Genomic DNA, 23,229 nt, shown 5'->3' with positions numbered 1-23,229 from the left:
GATAAGGCTCCTCAATATGTAGCCTGCCATGACGACTGGAATTCTAAAAAGAAATGAGGAATTTAGGCTTAATGACTTGGGAAGCTGCCATGATTTAGCGTTTTCTGAACATGATTAATAATATATTAGGGTTGGAGAGTGTTCTAATAAATGCTTGTTTCTGATCAGGCAATTAGGCGTGGACAATAGACTGCTTAATTCCAGTAGCATGGCCAGCTGAAGAGAATACACATGCATTTTAAGGAACAGCCAGTGAAAAAAAAGAGCAAAATTACTTGGGTTGATCTAGTATTGCAGGAGCAGAAAGATCAGACATGAGCAAAGACACACTCAAGAGTAAGAGAATAAATGTTTTCAGAACAGGAAATTACTTTCTTTATTATAGTTTCCCAGACACAGATGAATGTGTTCAACTGACAGGTATTTACTATCAATTTGAGCAAAACACAAGAGAAGGATTCAGGGCAGGGCTGGAACCCGCACTTCTGGAAATCATTCTAGCCAGTTTTTACCTTTCTGTCTTTGCTTCATGTGATTCTCTCCTGTCCTTGCGTGACTGATTCTGGTACCCATTTGCAATTATAATAAGTGATTTGTACACCCTACTTAGTTTCTCTTTCTTTTTTCTTTTTTTCCCCTTCACAGATCGGGAGAATCAGTCTATGCTGATCACGTAAGTTCTTTTTTGACTGATTTGAGACTTTGTTGTTGTGAAAAACTTTGAAGAAAAAAACCCTGATAAAATGCAAGTTGACTCTTAAAATCTCAGCTAAGTTGCCTGGAACCAAGTAACTGTCAATTTGGCCATCTGATGGTTAACTTGACCTCCATGAGAAAGGAGTAGCTAAAGGTTTGATGGAGTCTGGCCCACTTCTGACCCCCATCTGGTGAACATTCCATCTAGGCATGAAAACAACTCAGCAGGCAATTAAAACTGCTCCTTGCAGGATTAGCCTTTCTGTGGCTGTCATCTTTGGGTGCAGAGGACTCCTGTTCAGTGTGGTTACTCTTGCTGAGAGTTATGTTTCAGAGTGTTGTGTAGATACATCTAAAGAGGGAGAGATGATCAAGGCACAAAAGAGCCTTGATGGTGTGATGTTTACCGGCAAGCATGAAAGAATGGAGACTTGGGTGTCTCTACAAAGTTACAAGTGCTCTTGGGTAATGCTGGCAAATAACTGCAGCTTTCTTCTGCTTTTCCTAGCTCATTAACTGTAGATACGTGTACTCTAGGGAGTTAGTCTGGATGTTTGTAATTAAACTTCACGTCCCTAAAAGAAGCTTGGTGTAGGGTGGATTTGCGCAGGACTTCTGAGCTCAGCTGTATGAAGAATGAGTTACTGCTCTCATAGGACTGCACCCCTTCATTCAGTCAGTTTGAGGTATTTCCACAGAAATGGCTGAGCAACAGGCTGCAGGCACCAGAGTCAGAGAGTCTGAGAACAGTCTTGACAGGAGGAGCTGGCTGGACAGGGTTTAAAAGGATGAGTTGCAGCTGTTTGAGCAATGGTTTTGTTTTCTTCTCCTTTCCTCTAGCGGAGAATCCGGCGCTGGCAAGACTGTCAACACAAAACGAGTCATTCAGTACTTTGCCACAGTGGCAGCCCTGGGTGAAACTGGTAAAAAGAATGTAAGTCTGCTGCTGGCTGACTCATTTCAGACTCCCAAGGTTCCCCTCTTTCTTGTGTACAACTAACCACAGGAGACTGCAGTACTGAGAGCATGCTGTTCTGAAAGGAGAAAGGCACACATGAACTTATCACGCTCCAGATGGAGCAGAAACACCACCCCTGGTTCTGGACAGATGCTTGTTGATACCACTTTTTTTTTTTTTTTTTTTTTTCCTCAGGAGTTTCAGTTTTTGTGTGTGCTAAATATCCTTCTGATTGTGTTAAAACTGGTCAAAAGATGAAGAGGCTGTAAAGAATAAGATTTATTTTTTTTCAAATGGAAAATAGTCTTCAAAAAGACTAGGATTATAACTTCTCATCAAAACATCTGTTTCATTGAAAGCCTTTTTGTCCACAAAAAAAGGATTGCTTTCACAAAAGATATTTTTTCAATCAGCTTTTCTGTATTTCTGTTTGGATAAGTGCTGTGCTGCTTATAAGTGCTCTCTAAGGTTACAATGAATACTGCATTCATGCTGCTTTTTATCTTGTGTTTCTATGAGCTTATTTGCTATGAGCTTCATTGCACTTGAAGGGTTCAGTGCTCTTTTGTGGTGAATTAACTGATTCCTGTGAACTGTATTTATAAGGCCAAAATTTCAGCCATGCTTCAAGTCTGTGTGCAGAACTCACGTCATCAAACTCTAATATACATTCTCCTGAGGCCTTCAAAGCTTTTTTAAGAAATGGTTGAGTTGTCCAGAGCCAGCTTCCTGCATGCAATGAGGCTGGTGCTTATTGTGGTGTCTAAAACCTGCTGTGCACATGCAACACTGGTACTCCCGTCCCAAGCTTACTGTTTGGACTTCCACTGCAGAAATCTACCTGGTTTTGCTCCAGAGATGTCCTATGATAGACCAAAACACCCACTAAGTGAACAGAGAAAAGAGACTGCTGCTAGGTAGCAAGAATAAAAGAGCGAAAATGCAGACAGACAAGTTCTAGGCAATAAGATTGTGCCCCACTTGAACTTTTGGATAATTTTGGGGTAAAAAAGGGTGATGAAAATGCAACCTGACCTGATAAACTACATGAAACATCTTCCAGCTGCAATATCTGGTATTGCACCATTGTGATGTATCGTGAATGTAAAGTAAAAGCCACACTGCTGGTGTGTTGGTGCCCATGAGATAGCTAACCTTGCTAATTGTTATATTTTATATTGTTCTCTGTGTTAGTATTCACATTCTCTCTCTTTTTTCTCTCCATTGTGTTCCTATTTTGTCAACAGCCAGCTACGAAAACTGGGGTAAGTCATCAGCTTTGCTGTTTTATTTTTGCCTTGCAGAATTGGTGTTGGGCTCTGTCAGATGTGCCATGAGCCTCAGCATTTCACTTTGTGTGGTTCCCGGGGGGGATAGGGAATGATCCCAGGAGCCTTGGCAGGAAAAGTTATCCACTTCCCAAACTGAACTCTGTGCAAGCAACAGTTAAAGCTTTTCTCATTTCCATGAATCCCGAATGTTAAATCAAATGCATTCTAGTGCTTGTCACTGTCTTCAGTGGCCCTCTCCTACACACATTCCTCATTCCTCAGATGTCCCCACATGCTCCCAGTACACTAGGTGATTTCTCTCACATGCAGATCGCACAAGATATAAATCTACAAAGCCAAACAGTAGGGAGCAGCAGAATATTTGAGGCCTTTTAATGCACTCATAATTGACTGATGGTCTCAGTGTTCTGCCATTCACATTGTGTCACCCCTGGGGTGAAGCTAAATAAATCACTTTGCCACATAGGCTCAGCTCTGTAAGTGAATGCATGGCTGAGCTAGAGCTGACAGCTGATGTGGCCTGTAGGTTTCTCAATAGTATTTCAACCTTCATTTCTAGGGAACCTTGGAGGATCAAATCATTCAAGCAAACCCAGCCCTAGAAGCTTTTGGAAATGCCAAAACCCTGAGAAATGACAATTCCTCACGTTTCGTAAGTCTACAGCATCATCCAGGGACGTCTTATTCAACAGTGGCCAGTTAATAATACATATGTCATAATCCCTTCTTAGATTGCATTTTTCCTATTAAAATTATTGGATTTCCAGAGTGGAAAAATAACATAGTAGGATCTAACAAAAACCTGAAGAGATATAAAGATCAAGCTAGAATAATTGTTTAAACTGTTTACATTGTTTAAAATGAACAGAAGAAAATCAAAACCCAGTTTTAGGAAGCCTTTTTAACAGCAGTGGTAGATCTTCCTCGGAATTGCGTCTGCATTTTTTTCCTACCCCTTTTTCCACTCGGCTGTCTTTCTCCCTTCCTATAGCAGCTGTACTTTGCCACTAAGTGTCAGAAATACAGCACAGCGCCTGCTCCCTCCCACATCCTCCCCTGTGCCAACCCACCCTGCAGCAGTACTCCTATCCTTGAGCCATTAGGTTTCCCTTTTTGGCTCAGTAAGCTATCCTTGCTTGTCCCTCCGTGCTGCCATCACCTTGGGACTCTCCTCCTCTCCATTAGATTGGCAGGAGAGCAATCCTCTTGGGACCTCTGCCTCTGCCACATTTGGGTGACATTGTCTGAGAGGTCCGAAAGGAATGGCATAAGGATGACAAGCCTGAATTTGGAGCCCATGCTTCCCTAACAAATCCTGTTAAAAATTAAATTGGAAGGGGTGGAGAGGACCTGAGGTTGTAAGCATCTGTAAAGCTACACAGTTGTATAAGGAGCTTGTCAGCTGGAAGCGAAATTAATTATTTTTGTGTGTTTGAATATAAGAAACTAAATAAAAACTACTAATTTTTTATGAATTGGGAGAGATGGATATGTAAATGTAATGGGCAAAGCTGTGTAAAATCACAGCACTCTTCTGACATAAATAGGTGCATGTAAGTTGGGACTGCAAATGAGGAGAAGCCAAAAAAGGAGCCTGTGTGTCTTAAGCCCAGGCTTAATGCTCTGAGTCCTGCATTACAGTAAACCTGCATCATGCAACTGGAAGCTGTATGCTTTGCCATATCTTTGCCTGGCAGATAAGTACACTGTTATCCTTTCTCCACAAGCAGATTACATAGCTCTATGTATAGATTTAGGCTTGGAAGACAGTAATATCATTGTTTGATATTTTTCATTGAAAATATGCCTGTGCAAAGCCAAAGAGTTTGCATAAATTGATTCTTTGGGCCAAATGATTGCCTTCAAACTGCATTCTTTGTTTCCCTCTGTGTATACTATCTGTACTAATTAGAATATTCTTCTGTGTGAATTAGGGTAAATTTATCCGAATACATTTTGGAACTACAGGCAAGCTGTCATCTGCTGATATTGAGATTTGTAAGCAGCAAACTCTCTCCTTTTAAAAAATACAATTGCTCATCTGAAAGCTGCAAGACCCTTTCTCACTGAATTTTCCTTTGTGTGACTAGATTTATTGGAGAAATCCCGAGTGATTTTCCAGCAACCTGGTGAAAGAGACTATCACATCTTCTACCAGATCCTGTCAGGAAAGAAACCAGAGTTACTAGGTAAGCATTGTGTGGATCCACAGCTTTTAAGAGCCTAAAATTGAATAGACAGTGGATAAGGGGTTAGGAGGCAAACCCATGTGCAGAAAGACCCTTATGCTTCCACTTGATGAATCTGAACTTCCACTGTCAAATACAATCTTTTAGAGATGTTGTTCCAGTGGCAGCAGCAGAGACCATTTTTCTTTTATTACAGATTAATCTAATGGGAATAAGACTCAGGCAGGACTTTTAAAACAGCACTATAAAGGCAAAAAGTGTCACACTGAATTTGTGTAATCCAAGGTCTCAAAACATCTGGAAAATGCTATGCCTCCAAAGCATTTATGGTGATAAAACTTTAATTATCCAGATTTCCACATAGTTTCCTCTTTCTGTCCCAAGTGACAAAACTGACATTCCAGCATGTTGTGTAGCAGGAGAGAATGTTCAAAGCTGCCTGCTGCTGATTATGTGGTGATTACCCCTTTCAAGCTTCCTCTGGCTCAGCATGGTCCCACAGACCCGCTGGAGAAGGGCAGAGAGAGGCCGAGATACTTTGAATAAAACCTTCACTGGTTATTTAAGTGACGTGGTTTGCTGGCTTTAATTTGTGCTCTGAAGGAACAGATTCTGTAAAATATGTTGGAGGGTCACTTCATTGCTCTTCTACACTCCCACTAAGCCATAGCAATCATAATCTCTTTTGAGGTCTTACTATCCTAACAGTGCGTGGTCAAATCCCTTATACTCTAAGCTTTACATGGCCTAATTAATGGCAATTACGGGAAAGATTTCAAGGAAGCTTTGCACTGAGATTCCTGTGAGAATCCCTGTGCTGGGAAAATGCTCTGTTTCTCACAAACTCTCTGTGTGCTCCACAACAGCACACACCTTTCTGGCCAGCAGGAACATGTCTGCAGACTCTTGAAGAGGCTGAAACCAACAGGGGCGTGTGTTTTGTAGACAAGAAATATATGTGCTTGTATATAAACACATCCATATCTAAATATGGATAAGTATTAATATCAATAACTATGGATGAACATAACTATAAAGTCATTTATATCAGAGTGACTACATAGCAAAGTAAGACAAGCTTATAGAGAATAAGATTTCATATAAACATATATTGATAGCCATTTATTTATGATATATGATATATATTTATTGATAGCCACATATTTAGATTTGTAGAGGTGTGTGCCTGCATAAAAAAAGATTCAAATCTAGACCAGATTTCAGTCTGGGGAATGTGGGTGAAACTTTCAGTTGATTTAAGGAAGCAGGATTCTGCCTGTACTTTTAGAGGCAGCTAGCTTTGTGGACAACAACTCCGCATTTTGGGGTTTTGATATGAAGGAATGACAATGGACCAAGCCATATTCTGTCTTTTGTTTATCAAAAGCCAAGTGTCTTCTGCAAATGATGCTGGAAGTCACTCTTCTCTGCGTCTGTTATAAAAAAGGAGAGCCATGCCCATACTCCCTGTCTTGGATCATACTAAAATCTTTTTCTCCTCTCTATTTAGATGAGATTTTTACCCCTAAAAGCATGTGAGGCAAAAAGTAGGACTATGCAGGAAATTATGGACTCAATATGCTGCAATACATGCTCAATAGATGTGTATGCACAGAAGATGCTAATATGCAGTACTTCCATATTCTTTTTATTCACTTTCTCTACAACTTCAGACTAACATAGTAGAATAGGAGAGTTTCTGGTTTCTGCCCTGCAATTATTAAAATAAAAACAACAAAACAACGCAGTAGTGCAGAGACAAATGTAGGTTACATTTGATTTTTCCATCCCCATTTCTGAGGATAACCTGAATGGACGGCGGTTTTGACCTTGGTAGTTCTTTTACAGACATGCTCCTGATCTCTACCAACCCATATGACTACCACTTCTGCTCACAAGGAGTGGTTACAGTGGACAACTTGGACGATGGAGAAGAGCTGTTGGCAACAGATGTAAGTCTGTATGGATATGACTTTGGGTTTCCTAGATCAGGGGAGGAAGACTACCGGGAGGAGCTTGACTTCTGTCCCTGAAACTGTTGGACTACAGCAAAAGCAGGCTTGGGTCTTAACTACATTCAGACTGTGAAGCACAAGGTCTGGTAAACTGTTACACTTTCAAATCTGGCCTTGCTCCATGTAATGTCCACCTTTTATAACTTTTATATATAAAATGCTAGACGAAGAGAGCTCTCCCCTAGGTCCCCTGCCACTGCTGGGTCTTCAGGGTGTTCCAGTGGCTGCTTTGGGTGATAACACCCCTTGGCAGGATAGTTATATCTACCCTGCAAAGGTAGATTGTGGGACTGCAACCACCACTGCTTTTGAGCAGGAAAGTGACAACATGTCTGTGTTTCCTTTTCTCAGCAAGCCATGGACATCTTGGGATTTGTGCCTGATGAGAAGGCTGGTTCCTACAAGCTCACAGGTGCCATCATGCACTTTGGGAATATGAAATTCAAGCAAAGACCCCGAGAAGAGCAGGCAGAGGCTGATGGCACTGAAAGTAAGAATAACACCTAAAATTGCTCCTCAGCTTCAAAAGTCTGGCATGTACCAGGCACTATGCTGAGGAAGCAGCTGCCTGTTTGCTTTGTTCTTGCACACTCTGATCAGCCAAGAGTGCTGTACTTTTAACAGGCTTATTCAGTGGTGGATAACCTTACTCAGCAGGAGATGAACACAGCCAGACTAACAGGATCAAATGCCATGTTTGAGACCATTTGCACAAAATGGTTGTGAAATCCTGCTGCCTTAACTTTCTCTTTCATGATTACAGGTCCTGCTTCTTTATTTTGTCATACACTTAAAACTGTCTATAACCTGTGTGGAGATATGCTCTTTTCCCTAAACCTGAAGAGTTTCTTAAGTGAGATTCTTGCAGCAATTGGGGAATAAAGTAGTCAGATGACCTTCCATAAGGGAGAGTACAGGCATACCTAACACAAATCAGGCTTTTATCAATTTGTCTTTTGAAGTGAATGTACTTCAAAACCATGGTTTTTTTAGCTGGGCATGTTTCCATGTAGAAGTTTAAACCAATTGAAACCTTATATCTCCTGACCAGGTGCTGACAAAGCTGCCTACCTGATGGGAATCAACTCCTCTGATTTGATTAAGGGTTTGTTGCACCCTAGAGTGAAAGTTGGCAATGAGTATGTGACCAAAGGTCAAAGTGTTGAACAGGTAAGGAGACAGTTTCATGATATTTGGATACATGTCCTGCAAGCCTAGAGGATTTGCCTGTAACATCTCAGAGAGACAGAGAGCTGCTAGAAATATTAACATGAGCCTCTAGTACCTTTTTTCATTTTATATGCCCAAACTTGGGGAAATACATGGTGAAATTGAGGGAAACCAGGGAAGAGACTGACAAAGGAACACTGTCCAGCACAACTTCTGATAGAATTGTTTTTCTGATGTGTTAGCAACACTCCAGGAAACCAGGTGCAGTAAAACCACATGGGGATTGATAGCTAATTCTGAATGAGGATAGTTACCTAGAAGATTTGAGCCATGGATTATTTATTCACTCATCGCTCATTCATTATTCATGTAATTTTTAATCTCTGTGTGACCTCAATCAGCTAAAGGCAATATCCACTTAAAGTTATCTCCTAATTTAAGGGAAAAGGAGTCCTTGGGTTGCTATGCTGCAGCTGTAGCAATATTATAGAAGATGCTGCAGCGTTTTGGTTACAATAAAAGTTGCTGTTTGAAGACAGCCTGTGGTACAGGCTCAGAAAGTAGAAAACCACTACAGAGAGGTGTATCCTGATGATGCAGATGTGCACAGGCTAAAGAAGATACTTTGGACAGACTTTTCCTATTGCCTGCTCATGCCATAGCATCCGTCCACCCTTCTCTGGCAGTAGCTCTGGACATCATAGCTGGCTTCTGGCCTGTGAGTTTCTGCTACCTTACTTCCACAGAACTTATAATGGATTAAAACATTTGGAACTTGCTGTCTAGCTGTTCCCAAGATGTACTTCACAAGCACTTTATCATACGTGTTGGTAGACATCCATATATTTAGCAGTTATTTGAATGAAATTCAGCAGAGATAATAAGAGAAACTGTGTTGTATTAACTATACCTTGGTGATTATACAAAGCATTGGGAAATTTTATTTAAACTGTACACAGACATTAAAATAGTCTACTGCACCAAAATCTTTGTGTTCCCCAGTGAATTTTATTTCCCACTGCAGTGTTCTAAAACATGTATTTTAGGTTCTGTATGCTGTTGGGGCCTTATCTAAGGCAGTGTATGATCGAATGTTCAAATGGCTGGTGGTCCGTATCAACAAGACCTTGGACACTAAGCTGCCAAGACAGTTCTTCATTGGAGTCCTGGATATTGCTGGGTTTGAAATCTTTGATGTGAGTATTAATGTGAGGACTGGTTGGAAGGCATAAAAGATGCCAAGAGATAGCTCTTGGTTGGGTGTTTCTCTTTCTAAATGAACAGAAGGCAAAGGGCTGAGAAAGCCATAAGGCAAATAATGTGTTTGATTTTACATGTTTGGGGTTTTTTTTCATTAATAGATATAAAAACCACTTGGCTGGACATGCCAATAGCTCCTGGGAACAACATCTCATATGCTTTGGGCTGTAAACAGTTTCCTTCTTGCTGTTCCACCAAGTTAACTGCAATGAAAATGCTTATTTTTTCTCTCTTTCTGCAGTTTAACAGCTTTGAGCAGCTGTGCATCAATTACACTAATGAGAAACTGCAACAGTTTTTCAATCATCACATGTTTGTCCTGGAGCAAGAAGAGTATAAGAAGGAAGGCATTGAGTGGGTATTCATTGACTTTGGCATGGACCTGCAGGCCTGCATTGATCTAATCGAGAAGGTACGTACATGCCAAGGAGCATTCACTGAATACACTGATGGATGTGTCTTCATGGCCCAGTGAACAGAGTAGGATAAACAGCATGACAAGTTTCTTGCCTTTCTACCTGCAATACAGAATCAAAGGAAAATCAGTATTTGTGGCCATTCAGCTTTACCTTTGGAATTCTGCCTTAAAGAGCCAACAGCAGCCAACAAGCTGTAACTGGTAATTTCTATGGCTGTATCATCTTCCCTGGTTTGCACTTTTCTCTTTCTCTGTCCCTGCTGTTCCTCTGTTTAGTCTGCACCACATATGATTAACATCAAACTCGTCAGCTTTTCAGGGCAAATGCAATTTTTCAGTCTTGTGCCCCTACATCTCCTGTGAGACTCCTCTTTCTCACAGGGGATGTACATGCTGATGTGCAAAGTCCTTTGTGTTCTTTCTACCCTGAAAAGGAAAGAAACCTCTCATCACTTCCTCAGCATGGGATATGCCTTTCCTTTTCCCTTTTTTTGGGAGTATAATGTGGTCCTGATGGGGACAGCTGTCCTCTGCTGTATAACCTGTCTTTGTTATAATCTCTTTCTGCCATGTTTTATGGCACAGTATCTAACCCTGCTGATCTGTGAGGAACCATGAAATTTTGCATCTTGCATTAGCAGGAAATTTGTAACAGCAGAAGTAGAAAGTCTGATTATTCAGTGGTCTTCTATTTGATCACTTTCTTGTCCAAGGGCAGGATATGTGTGCATGATCCTAATCCCTCAAAACCAATCTACCAGTGCTATGAGGTTCATTCATCTCTTCCTGAGACATGAATGATAAAATGCTAGTTGGTCCAGCTGCCCTGAAAGATAAATCAAACTCTTTCTGGAAGCCATCATAAAGCCTTCTAAGGCAGAAGTGACATACTGAACGGTCAAAGGTGACATACTAAATAGTCAATGGGGTGGTTACTGTTTTAACAGAATAGTCAAAAACTTCTTCCTCAGGTTAAGAAGAAATTTTGCAGGCTTAACATTCCATCAGATAAAACTTACAGGCTGCATAGCTACTGAAAGCAGGTAGCCTAAACATTTCCCAACAAAGATGTTCTTAAATCCACAGCCACTGGGAATCCTGTCTATCCTTGAAGAGGAGTGCATGTTCCCAAAAGCCACAGATATGACATTCAAATCCAAACTCTACGACAACCATCTTGGCAAGTCACCCAATTTACAGAAGCCCAGGCCTGATAAGAAAAGGAAATATGAAGCCCACTTTGAACTCCTTCATTATGCTGGTGCAGTAAGTTCCTCTGCTGGCAGGCAAACTTTGTATCAGGGGTCTTTCAGGTGGGGTTTGGCTGTAGCACACAACAAAGGAGGGTGGGAAGGATGAAGAAAGAGGGGAAGAAAGGAAAGATGAGGAGTAAAAACAAATATCTACTCACTCTGCACAAGTGTTGCAGCAGAGTAAGATGCCACCAGACTCCAGGACATCGGCTCCTTAGATGTACCCATAGAATGAAATAAATTGAGGAGGGCTAATAGTACTTTTGCTGAAAGTATGCCTTGCTTTGCCTTTATCACTTTTCCTCCAATCTGAGTAAGTCTAGTAATTAAACAGCAGCAGCATCTAACTTTTCACCTTGATTTCCTGGAAAAATGAACTAATTTCTGCTTTAACTCAAGGGACGGTTAAAAAAAAAATGATATCACTTTTTACTCATTTTAGGACCAGTGTGTCAAAATAGCAAAAGGAAGTGTGGTTAGCTTTGATGTGGTGGTTCAGTTTACAGTTTCACTCTTGATGAGGTGAATGAGAGCATAATCCAGTACTGTGATACCTGAGCCTGTTTTTAGAGCAGATAGGCAGAAATAATTTGAGAGGATCACAGGAATTTTTTAATCAAACTACAATAGATAAGAAGCCTGCATAGCAGAGCAGGAATTTACCTGATGATGTTAATTTCAAATTATAATTGAGCATTAAGCTAATTTTGTAATTATTAAAAGAAATGATGCTGATTTTGGTACTTAGCTGCAGTTGTTAATGCACTCAGCAGAGAAAATTCAAATTTCTATTCCCTTGTGGTACTGATAATGGAACATATTTTCCCACTAAACAGAGCTGTGGCAGAGTCCTGGAGTTAGTTTGTAATCATTAAAATTCCATTAGAAAACCCTAATTATTCCAGTGTAGAATGCTATTTTGAAGTTAAATTATGACTTGTGTGATTTATACTTCAGCACTTTTTAATAGCGTTCCTGGGACACCAATGCCACATGGTATCTTCGCAGATAACCACATGAGTCCATGAGAAGATGTTAGGGACCAAGTAGTTTGGAAGGAGTGAGTGGAATTCACATGCTAATTATTAGGAAGAGAGGTTTGGGAATTAAGAAGCAGAGAACTGGAGAGGAAGTGATGAAAACCAGGGCAGCTGGTACTGCTTTGAGAACAGCTCTTCACAAAAAGTCATTGGCTTCAAGCTGAACTGCAAAGAACTGCTGGCTGCTCTGAGGGGAACATTGGCAACCTCTGGTTTGTTTTCAATGCCTTGTTGTAGGTTCCCTACAACATCATTGGGTGGCTTGAGAAGAACAAGGACCCACTTAATGAAACCGTAGTAGGCATTTTCCAGAAATCCTCCAACAAGCTCCTGGCAAGCTTGTTTGAAAGCTACGTTGGCGCTGACAGTGGTAAGCAGCTCACATGGGCTTCCTTTGGGTTATGGGATGTGTGCTTGGGAATGAATTTCAGAAACTAAGCAATTCTCTCAACTGCAATTGCCTCAATGCTAGATGGGGCAGTGACTAATTATTTAGATGTGCACAGAAGCTCTAGGAGTTTGCCAGTTATAGGAAGGAGACCATTAACTCAGCTAGGTTGAATGTATAGTACCTCTGAGCAAGGAAAGCTGTGTTGTGAATTATCCAGTGGGAATTTGAGTGTGCAAGTGCTCAGATATGCAGTGTTGCACAAAAGATTGTGTACATAAATGCCAATGAAAAAGAACAGCTCTTGTTTCACATGCTCTAGTACTCCTTGCTAGCCCCCCCTGAAATAAATAAGAAATACCAAGTTTAAGAGGGAGTTTTGGAATATTTTATTGGATTAGTGGCAAGTACACACTGAAGGTACCAGAACACCATCCCACATTGGCCACTGTAGAAGGCTTTGCCAATATGTCTTCCTTTTTGCTTGCTGCTGTTTTTCTTTTATTTGACAATGTACATTGTACTAATGTACAATGTAATAATGTATATCTGAGGACATATTTAATCTCTATCCTTTACATAGAACTCTTATATTTGTGAGAAGACAAGTAGCAAACATTCAGAAAATTGATCTTAGGTAGATAACTGGTATTCATTACAAAGATGTAGCTCTTATGCCCTGAAGTTGCAATCACTTACAGCCTGGTTATCAGAAACCCCATTTCAAGAAATGCTCTTGTCATTTATCACATAACACTTCCCTAGGAAGCAAGCAGGCTGAAGACTTCGTAATGGGAATGAGATGTAGTCGAATGTAAATAGCAAACATCCTGCCACGAGCAAATCCTTGCATACTACTAACTGCTTATTTGCCTGTGGGTATTCTGGTCTGTCTGAATACTGCCTTGCTTTTCTTTGGTGTCAGGAGAAAGGAGCAGCCTGTCCAGATTAGCCTTTTCCACTCTCAGCAGTATCACCTTCTGAAGGGGAAAAGCCTGTGGATAATTGCATCAAGCACATTTCACTCTTCACTTCTCCTTTTATGTTGACAGGTGACACAATGACAGATCTCCTGGGAATGATCTAATGGCCCACTGCTTAAGAAAGCTGCAGCAGCTGCTGTACATTTTTGGGTCCTGTCATGAGCCTGTGAAAGTTTGTAAAGGTCTTGTCAGAAACTAGCATTCCTTGGGAGAACCTGAGTGATTCTGACTCCAAAGCTTTAAGCAAAATTCAGGGGATGCAAAGTTACTATATCTAAAACTATAAATATTTATTTCCCTCTATTCTAGACAAATCTTACTTCCACAAGTTCAGTGTCTGCATAGCAGAGAATCGGTTTCTATACAGTAAAATGTGCAGTACAAATTTTCTGTAAGCATTATTTTTCTCTAAGTTTTTCTTTTTCTACATTATCTCACCCTATGGAGCTTTTAACAAACTACAAATTACTTTTGTTAAAAGTTTTTTTCTGCCATATTCATATTTATGGGCTTTTCTGCATAAGAAATGATGAAGCATAGATCTGAAATGCAAATGCAATCCAGAAAGTTTACAGTGGTCTTTGACAAAATTCTTAACTATGGACAGAGAGCTGCAAATGTGTGATGCATCACACATGATTTTCAGAATGTCTTGTATAAAATTTGAGCAATCAGAGTATTTTAGTCAAATAGAGCAGCACTATTAAAATGGTCTCTTTTCCACACTCTGCCTGCACCCCTTACTGAGATATGGATTGGTTTATGCTTCTTTTTTTCTCCTTAGGTGACCAGGGTGGAGAAAAGAAACGCAAGAAGGGTGCTTCGTTCCAAACAGTGTCCTCATTGCACAAGGTTTGCAACCTCTCCACACCTGGTGGTTTGAGTTAAGACAATGAGTTAAGACAAGAATGTTAAGGGCTGTAAAGGTCAGGAAAAAATTGAAATCCAAGACTGAAATTTGATTTCTGGACAGTTATTGACCTTGGCTAAGGAAATACACTGCTATTAAAACTGCATGCCAGGGGCTGCTCCATTTCATCATCTTGGACCAGTCAGGACATTGTTCTTTTTACTGCATCTGAGAAAGTTTCACAAAATGGAGCCAACAACGTGTATCACTTATTTTGTTGTTTACAGCTTCATGCTTGTCTCTGGAACAGGAACTGATTACAAGTAATTTGCTAGTCCTATCTGGTTACTGCTTGTAATTGGATCCTAGGATTAAATAATGGAAAACAAAAGTTGTTGAATGAAGTGGCATAAAGCCTTTTGTTTCCTCAGTTATTCCCTTCTTCCCTTCTTCTGGGACTGTGCTCCTGGTGGAAGCCATCATTAGGAATCATGCCTGAGGGGAAAATGGGGCTATTCGACTTTTTTTACCATTACTACCATTTCTATGGGTAACATTGAGGAAGCTGTAATGCAGGTAAACCTCAGGTTGGGAAGGATGTAGTTGCCCACTAATCATGCCATTTTATCTTGTTTGGAGATACTTCCCATGAAGAGAAATAATGGGAAGTATGATTGGGAAACAGAGATCTGTATCTTACCAGCTGATGAGGTATAAAGGTGGCTGAAGGGGCACTCAGACAATAATTAATAAGCCACAGATAGAAGCCCACTTTCCAGCACACAAGCAGCTGTTAGTACCCAGCTCAGATTGTTGTCCTGACTGGCGTATGAGGACTCTGCAGTTTGCACAGTTGCGCTGATGGCATTGCATTCCACCTCCCATGGTCTCCATTTTCTACTTACTGAACAAAACACTTTCCCCAGAGCCTGGTGATCACTGAATGGTTGGCTTCTTCTGAGCTAGCTTGCTGTCTGTGTGGGACACATCTGATTAAGACCAATAAAGGGAAAATGTTTCACCAGGAGACAAAACCCCAGCCTTTATGAGGAACAGGTGGAAAATGTGGTGCTTTCCACTTTTATGAGGTGGAAAGTGTGAGCTCTTCCCACTGAGTGGGGAAGTGACTAGGCAAAGATGCAGTTGGCTTTACCAAAATGCTCCAGCAAATGATGCTGAGTCTTGCTTGCTGTTCATCTGGGGTTTTGAATTTCTGAGGTTGTAAGTAAAACACGTATCTTCTTTGCTAAAACTGATGTGGAATCCTATAATAATGTTTAATTGTACTTTGGTTTATTTGAACACATTTCTCTCTAATAATTTTGGTAAGCTTATAATTTTGTCAGAGAATTTTTAGAAAAATGAGCTTCTTAAATTAACAACCAGCCAACCAAAGAAATAGTGGTTGGAATTCCACTAAACCGCTAAAGCTAATAATGTTTTTAATGTGTTTGTTCTAGGAAAATTTAAATAAGCTGATGACTAACCTAAAATCTACAGCCCCTCACTTTGTACGATGCATTATCCCAAATGAATCAAAAACTCCAGGTAGGAAAAAGACAGTGGTCTTAAAATTTTAGAATATTTCACTCTGTCATTTTATTACTTACTTCTGAGTCACCAGATTGTACTTAAATACTGTCTGCGCTTTCTACCTAATCCAATCATGTCGCTCTCTCAGGAGATGGCATCTCACATTTTCCAATTTCCTTGGTGAAATGAAGATGAAGCCCTGGGGAGAAATTCCTTTTAATTTAGCCTTGTTTTGCCCCTGCAGGGGAAATGGATGCATTCCTTGTTTTGCATCAGCTCCGCTGTAATGGTGTCCTGGAAGGCATCCGCATTTGCCGGAAGGGTTTCCCAAACAGGGTGCTTTATGCTGACTTCAAACAAAGGTAATGCAGAGCTATGACTGTCTCCTGTTCCATTCAAGTTTACCTTCCATTCAGTCGCCTGACTTGGATGGCAGAATTCTGCTCTTCCTTGTGTCTGTGTTGATACATAGCAGGAGATTACCCTGGGTGTTTTCGTTTGGGTTCTTTACATTTTGGGGGAAGAGGAAAAAAAACCTAAAATGTAATCTAAGCCAATTTTACACATTTTTCATTTATTATTAACAGGTACCGCATCCTGAATCCAGGAGCAATCCCAGAGGACAAGTTTGTGGATAGCAGAAAAGCTGCTGAAAAACTGATGGCATCTTTAGATGTTGACCATAGTCAATATCGTTTTGGGCACACCAAGGTAAACGGAAAAGATTATCATTGCTTATGTAAAGAGAAAAGTGATAGATCTGGTATTTAATTTGCAGAATAGGACACTGCAATTTCTGGTGGTAGTGTTTAATGGAGATTTAATAATAGAAGAAACCAGCAAAATAGCAGCAAAGTGATAGTAAATTCTAAGCTGTGCTAGAGGAAATTCAACTCTCTGGCTTCCACAGAGCTTTTATTAGAGCAATTCTACAAGCAGACACAACACCAGCTGATGCTCCATGCCCCCTAGTAAAACAATAGTTTATTTAGTATAATATAGGTACATTCAAACATAGATGGACTACAAGATCAGCTGCATCTTTTGAAATGAAGCCATGTGGAATTCTCACATGATCCCATTAGTAGGGATTTCTGGGAGTCAGGAGCTGTGGTTCAGCTGACCTGCTTAGAACCCTGCCACAGCTGAAAGGTATTGTGGCAATAAAGTAGTTCGGCCTATTCAAAACTGGGGAGATAAAATCCAGTTTTAAAACAACTCTGGAACTGTACAGTGAAGTCCCTTATGCAAGCAGTATTTGGCCCTCTATACTCGCCTAGGTTATAATGTGTCAATAAGAATACAGGGTGAATCATTTCAGCAAGGTAGCTGAAATATAGCTCTGATATAAATCCTTCTTTCTGGTTAACTGACATCTATGCATGCACCAGGTGTTCTTCAAGGCTGGTCTCTTGGGCCATCTAGAAGAAATGAGGGATGAGAGACTTGCGAAAATCTTAACAATGATCCAGGCCAGAGCGCGCGGCAGATTGATGCGGATTGAGTTTCAGAAGATAGTGGAGCGCAGGTATGAAGGCATCCCCTTAAATCTTAGCAGATAATAGTAATTACCATTTAATTATAAGTTAAGTAGAGCTATTAATTACAGTCCCTAAGGCTATAGATAACCCTAAATTAAAAGCTTTAAGTGTATGTGTGATAAAAATAATAGCAACTGCATATTAATTGCCTGCAGCTTTGGTGAAAATGAGATTTGGAAATTTTTTGTGTCTCTGAAAATAAAGAGATCTGGAGGAAGTTTCTTGTATCTCTCAGAAGTTAGTAAAGGTTCCTAATATTGCTCAGAAAAAAACTATGAAACTGACTGAGAATGAAAACAAAACCCCTCACTTTTTCAATTCAGGCTAAAATTTAGGGAGTTGTTTTCGTTTTCTCTTAAACCAGGGATGCCCTTCTTGTAATTCAGTGGAACATCCGTGCTTTTATGGCTGTCAAGAACTGGCCTTGGATGAAGCTTTTCTTTAAGATCAAGCCTCTCCTGAAGACTGCAGAAACTGAAAAGGAGATGGCCAATATGAAGGAAGAATTCTTGAAACTGAAGGAGGCCCTGGAAAAATCTGAAGCCCGGAGAAAGGAACTTGAGGAAAAGCAAGTCTCTTTAGTTCAGGAAAAAAATGATTTGCTTCTCCAGCTCCAAGCTGTGAGTGCACATATAGATTTATATACTTATTACTAGAGTGTTAGTGGAATTTAATAAAAATAAGCTGTTGATACTGTCAGAGCCTTTCCAAAACTCAGAGTGGATAGAAGTTCTTATGTTTTAGCATATAACCAGGTGGGCTAACAGTGCAAATCTTTACAGATTCTGTTCAAGGTACTATCCACATCAGTAACACATGCAAGTAGTCTTGTATGTGACTAGTCATGCTCACCACTATCTCATCCTTCTCTGTTAATTACTTGTCTTCTGAAATCAAGAGTAGAAAATTTTCCTTGCACTACTTTGTTGCTTTCTATCAGGCTCCCTGACCAGTTACAGGCTAGGGGACAAGTGAGGGAGAAAAAAGGTTAGTCATTGCTGTTCTCTTCCTTGTGCCATACCAGGAGCAAGACACTCTGGCAGATGCCGAGGAACGTTGTGACTTGTTGATTAAATCCAAGATTCAGCTGGAAGCCAAAGTCAAAGAACTGACAGAGAGGGTTGAGGACGAGGAAGAGATGAATTCTGAGCTGACTTCTAAGAAGAGAAAACTGGAAGATGAGTGCTCTGAGCTCAAGAAGGATATTGATGATCTCGAAATAACACTTGCAAAAGTAGAGAAAGAGAAACATGCTACTGAAAACAAGGTACATTCAGAATTTCACCATGTATTCAAAACAGGCTGGGCATGGATTACCTTTGCGAGAAGTGCTATGGGTCTTCTGATGGTTTTTCACTGTTTGTTACATAGGCCACACTGAAGGATCAGTAGATACAGTAATTTGACTTTATGAGGTAAAAATTACCTCTGAGCCTAAGTTTCCTTTTTTTTGAAGTGAGTCTTACTGCACTTCAGCTAAAGAATTATACTTATTTGTGGTATTTTTAAAGTAAACAATCTTCTGCTATAGCTATGAACTCCTCCAGATGTCCTCCTTAAAGCCTGTCAATGGAAAAAGCTCATCTCCTGCTCTTCCCAGAGAGATTCAGAAGCTGGAGTCCATCAGTAGGAGTGACTCTGAAAGGAATTTAGTATGTTTGAAATAATGTACTACCCCCACACCAAAAACTGGCAGACATTAACTCCCTTGATGGCAATTTAACTCAAAAAGCCATGAGGTGCTGGGAGGGGAGAGATCCCTTTCTTTCTCTTGTTTTCCTGCTTACAGGTTCAGATCAGATAGTCATTTGAGACTATTCAGACCAGATAGACATTTAATCCCTTCCTTCAAAGTCTTACAAACACATCTTCCTTTCTTATCCAGGTCAAAAATCTGACAGAAGAAATGGCAACACTTGATGAGAATATCAGCAAACTTACCAAGGAGAAAAAGTCCTTGCAGGAATCTCATCAGCAAGTTCTAGATGACCTGCAAGCAGAAGAGGACAAGGTCAACACACTGAGCAAAGCTAAAGTGAAACTGGAACAGCAAGTGGATGATGTAAGCTGGCTCTTCCTTTATGTTTCACGAGGCTTGTTTGACCATCACTTACAGTGGACCTTCCATGAGCCTGAAAGGTTGCAAACCTTTGAAATATATTCCTCTCCTTTCAGAAATGTACTCCTTGTACTGTTTGTAAAAGGTTTAATTACAGGAACACCACCAAAATTGATCTGTGTTCAGCCTTTCAAAGGATTGCAATAACAAGGGAAAATCCTCCCAACTTGCACTTGCAGTGTAACTGGCATGAAGTCAAACAGAACTTTGCTGTTAAGAGAACTGTAATGCTTGCACAAATGTAAAGCATGGACTAACCCTTTTGTTATATTTCTTTAGCCCCATATGCCCACTGGCTGCTAGAAAACAAAGCTTGTAAACTAGGATGCTTGTGCTTAAGTGCTTCTGCTTCACAGCTCACTAGAACTCAGCACTAGCTCACTAGAATGGAGCACAGCCTACATCTGACTGTTGTAAACCATCTGTATTCGATATATTTATTAAGTGACTTTACTTCTAAAGCTCGAGGGATCACTGGAACAAGAGAAGAAAGTGAGGATGGATCTAGAAAGGGCAAAACGCAAACTGGAAGGGGATTTGAAACTGACCCAAGAGAGTGTCATGGACTTGGAAAATGATAAACTGCAGATGGAAGAAAAGCTGAAAAAGTAAGAAGTTGATTATGTTGCAGCACAGTTACAGTGTCATTTAAGAGCCTTCAGGTGTGTCATCCTGCTCTGATGGTTGCTGAAAGAAAATTCCATTATGAAAATGTGTAGCCAAGGAGGGAGGCAACAAACCTCTTGTGTACATGATACCTGAAACTTTAGAATTCATTAAACTTTCCTACATTAAAAAAAGCAACCCAGAAACTTACTAATGTTTTTCATTGCTTAGAGGAGAAAGCTGAAGAAATTCTATAAAGTTGTTAATCCTAACTAACTGTGGTAGTATTGTTAGGAGACCTGACTGTTAAATATGTTTTTCCATTGAGTCTGAAAATAGCGTTGCTTTTGTATGACACAAAGAACCAAAAATATAATTGCACAAATGCATGCAGAGGCTTGGCTTGGAAACTGCTGCTCAGAGAAAAATGTGTTTTCATGCAAATTGCAATACATGAGAATTGTTTTAATTTTTAGATATGTTAGAAGTTTTATTGAACAACTCTTTAAAAATTTTAAAATCCTAACTTGAAGCTTCAAGGCAAATTGTCACAGTAGGATTTTCCTTTCTGTGCCAGGAAAGAATTCGAAATGAGCCAGCTGAATTCCAAGATAGAAGATGAACAAGCTATAGTGATGCAGCTGCAGAAGAAGATCAAGGAGCTTCAGGTCAGCTTGCTTTTTTATTGTATATCTTAGGACTAGTTTCTCTTTGTGCCTCACTGAAAGACCTTGCAGAAACTTTTCACGGCTAGCTGCAGCTCCTCTTTGAGACATAAAGTGGTACATCTCCATAGCTTCCTAGACAGATCCCTTTTTTCCCTCAGGATGGTTGCTCTATAATATTTCCTCCCAGTAGCAGGACAGATGACCACAGAATGGTAGTGGTTTCAGTTAAGGCAGAACGGCTCTGGTGTTTCGTTTTAAGCAAATAATATTGTTCCAAACCATGGAGGTGAGGGTAGTTACTGGAGAGGAGCTCAGCAGTGATAAGCATGGATTTGAAATTTAGAGAAAAGGTTAAAAACACACAGAAAATTTTCTATAGAAATTAAAAGGCTGAGGAAATTCAGCACAGTCAAAACACAATGTCTGGACCCAAAAACAACAGCTCCACCTTTTTTGTTAATAAAGAATATTTGTATAACTTGGATGTAAAGTGCAGATGGGTGAAAATAATCTTGTAATAAAAAAGACTGCTTCCAATAAATATTCATAATTCCAATATTATTTGTTATATGGTTCTACACACTGCTGTATTGAAACCCTGTCTTAACACTCCTAGAGAGAAATTACTGCAGTCATTGAAGTCTTAAAATGAGAATTTGTTGCTGTTACTCCTACTAGCATGTGACTCCTCACATGTATTTCAGCTGAATGTCAGACCTGTGAACATAAGGTCAATGCATTAGAACTATATGTCTTGAATTAGAACTTGCAGCACAATCTACTGCAAGCAAGATGTGACTCACCATCATTACTGTAGCTCAGGATCTGATTTACTGGCACAAATGGGCAAGTCCATTAACTGCTGAGCTTCTGCAGTGAGGTAAAATGTGGGCTGGCAGAGGGTTTAACAGTTTGTAAGGTGCCTCATGGTCTTCTGATGGGAATGGCACTGACCCAAAGGTGTTCATGTTTCTCTGGCAGGCTCGTATAGAAGAATTAGAAGAGGAGCTGGAAGCAGAAAGAGCTGCTCGAGCCAAGGTGGAAAAGCAGAGATCAGATTTGGCCCGAGAGCTGGAGGAACTGAGTGAGCGGCTTGAGGAGGCTGGGGGAGCCACAGCTGCCCAGCTGGAGATGAACAAGAAGCGCGAGGCAGAGTTCCTGAAGCTGCGGCGGGACCTGGAGGAGGCCACGCTGCACTACGAGGCCACGGCCGCCACACTGAGGAAAAAGCATGCAGACAGTGTGGCCGAGATGGGGGAGCAGCTGGACAACCTGCAGAGGGTCAAGCAGAAACTGGAGAAGGAGAAAAGCGAGCTGAAGATGGAAGTGGATGATCTCTCATCCAACATGGAGCAGATGGTCAAGGGAAAAGTAAGGGTCCTGAGGCTTCCCAAAGCCCCCAAAGTCATGGGTAGCTAAGGCTGGTCTGAAGGTTTCCCAGGACACCTGCTATGGCTGAAGTGCTTCAGAAGGTGGTGTCTTGCATCATGTCTCCCTTACCCAGCTGGTGGTACAACCCTTCTTCCCTAGAGATGGGACAGCAATTAAGATGGCCTGTCTGAAGCACACAGTGTTTCAGTCCCAGGCATATTATTTATCCATGCATCTCAGGGCACAAAAACATGCCAAATTAGGCTTCTCCAGGCTGGTGACAACTGGAGTGATGCCATATCTCTCCCCCTAAGCAGAGTCCTTTCAGATCCTGCCCTTGGTTCATAGTTTTGATCCATGTTAGCACAGAGTGCAAGCAAAGGCTTGCATGATCGCACAATGCATTTTCACTTCCTACAGCAGAATTGTGGATTTTGTTTCCTGAGTAGATAATCTCAGTAGCTTTCAGAGCACTCGAAATAGATTTCTTTCAGTGCAAGTGAGGAAAAGAAATGTCAGTATTTTCGGAGTTAGAAAGCTGTCATCAAACCCAATTTATGATAAATGGCAATTAAAGTGGAATCAGTAGAGCAATTTTCATTGGAGGTGATTTTCCCATCTAGCAATTATGAAGTGGCTATGCCTGAACTTCATAGCATATGACCGCTGCTGAAGATCTTGTAGAGCCTTTTTACACTGTTGCTTACATCCAGAACACAGTTCAGGGAACACAAATGGGGAAGGTGATCTAATAGGAAGTCCCATGTCCTGGGATCGTAGACATGGGGCTGCTCCTCCCTGCTCTACTACTGTGATATTTGTGTCTTTGTGATCTGCCATTCCTCTGAAAGACAAACACACAAAAAAATGATACATTTT

General features: G+C 40.6%; 1 protein-coding gene across 1 annotated transcript in view; it reads left to right on the top strand.

Moving 5' to 3' along the window:
• The window catches only part of MYH15 (myosin heavy chain 15), a 42,368-nt gene that overhangs the window by 4,240 nt on the left and 14,899 nt on the right, over positions 1–23,229 (top strand). Inside the window, exons 5-27 of the mRNA XM_066572030.1 lie at positions 646–673; positions 1,537–1,669; positions 3,506–3,598; positions 4,881–4,944; positions 5,037–5,135; positions 6,984–7,087; positions 7,502–7,640; positions 8,202–8,320; positions 9,367–9,516; positions 9,822–9,992; positions 11,085–11,264; positions 12,529–12,661; positions 14,447–14,514; positions 15,973–16,060; positions 16,290–16,407; positions 16,633–16,756; positions 17,437–17,573; positions 17,951–18,206; positions 18,611–18,853; positions 19,472–19,648; positions 20,168–20,313; positions 20,889–20,979; positions 21,961–22,350. Of these exons, the coding sequence (XP_066428127.1) occupies positions 646–673; positions 1,537–1,669; positions 3,506–3,598; positions 4,881–4,944; positions 5,037–5,135; positions 6,984–7,087; positions 7,502–7,640; positions 8,202–8,320; positions 9,367–9,516; positions 9,822–9,992; positions 11,085–11,264; positions 12,529–12,661; positions 14,447–14,514; positions 15,973–16,060; positions 16,290–16,407; positions 16,633–16,756; positions 17,437–17,573; positions 17,951–18,206; positions 18,611–18,853; positions 19,472–19,648; positions 20,168–20,313; positions 20,889–20,979; positions 21,961–22,350 (3,251 nt within the window). The remainder of the gene's footprint in view (positions 1–645; positions 674–1,536; positions 1,670–3,505; positions 3,599–4,880; positions 4,945–5,036; positions 5,136–6,983; positions 7,088–7,501; positions 7,641–8,201; positions 8,321–9,366; positions 9,517–9,821; positions 9,993–11,084; positions 11,265–12,528; positions 12,662–14,446; positions 14,515–15,972; positions 16,061–16,289; positions 16,408–16,632; positions 16,757–17,436; positions 17,574–17,950; positions 18,207–18,610; positions 18,854–19,471; positions 19,649–20,167; positions 20,314–20,888; positions 20,980–21,960; positions 22,351–23,229) is intronic.

This window comes from Molothrus aeneus, chromosome 2 (genome assembly GCF_037042795.1).
Source record: "Molothrus aeneus isolate 106 chromosome 2, BPBGC_Maene_1.0, whole genome shotgun sequence".
Classification (NCBI taxonomy): domain Eukaryota; kingdom Metazoa; phylum Chordata; class Aves; order Passeriformes; family Icteridae; genus Molothrus; species Molothrus aeneus.
Note: the sequence above shows the minus strand (reverse complement) of the source record. Positions and strands in the feature narration are given on the sequence as shown.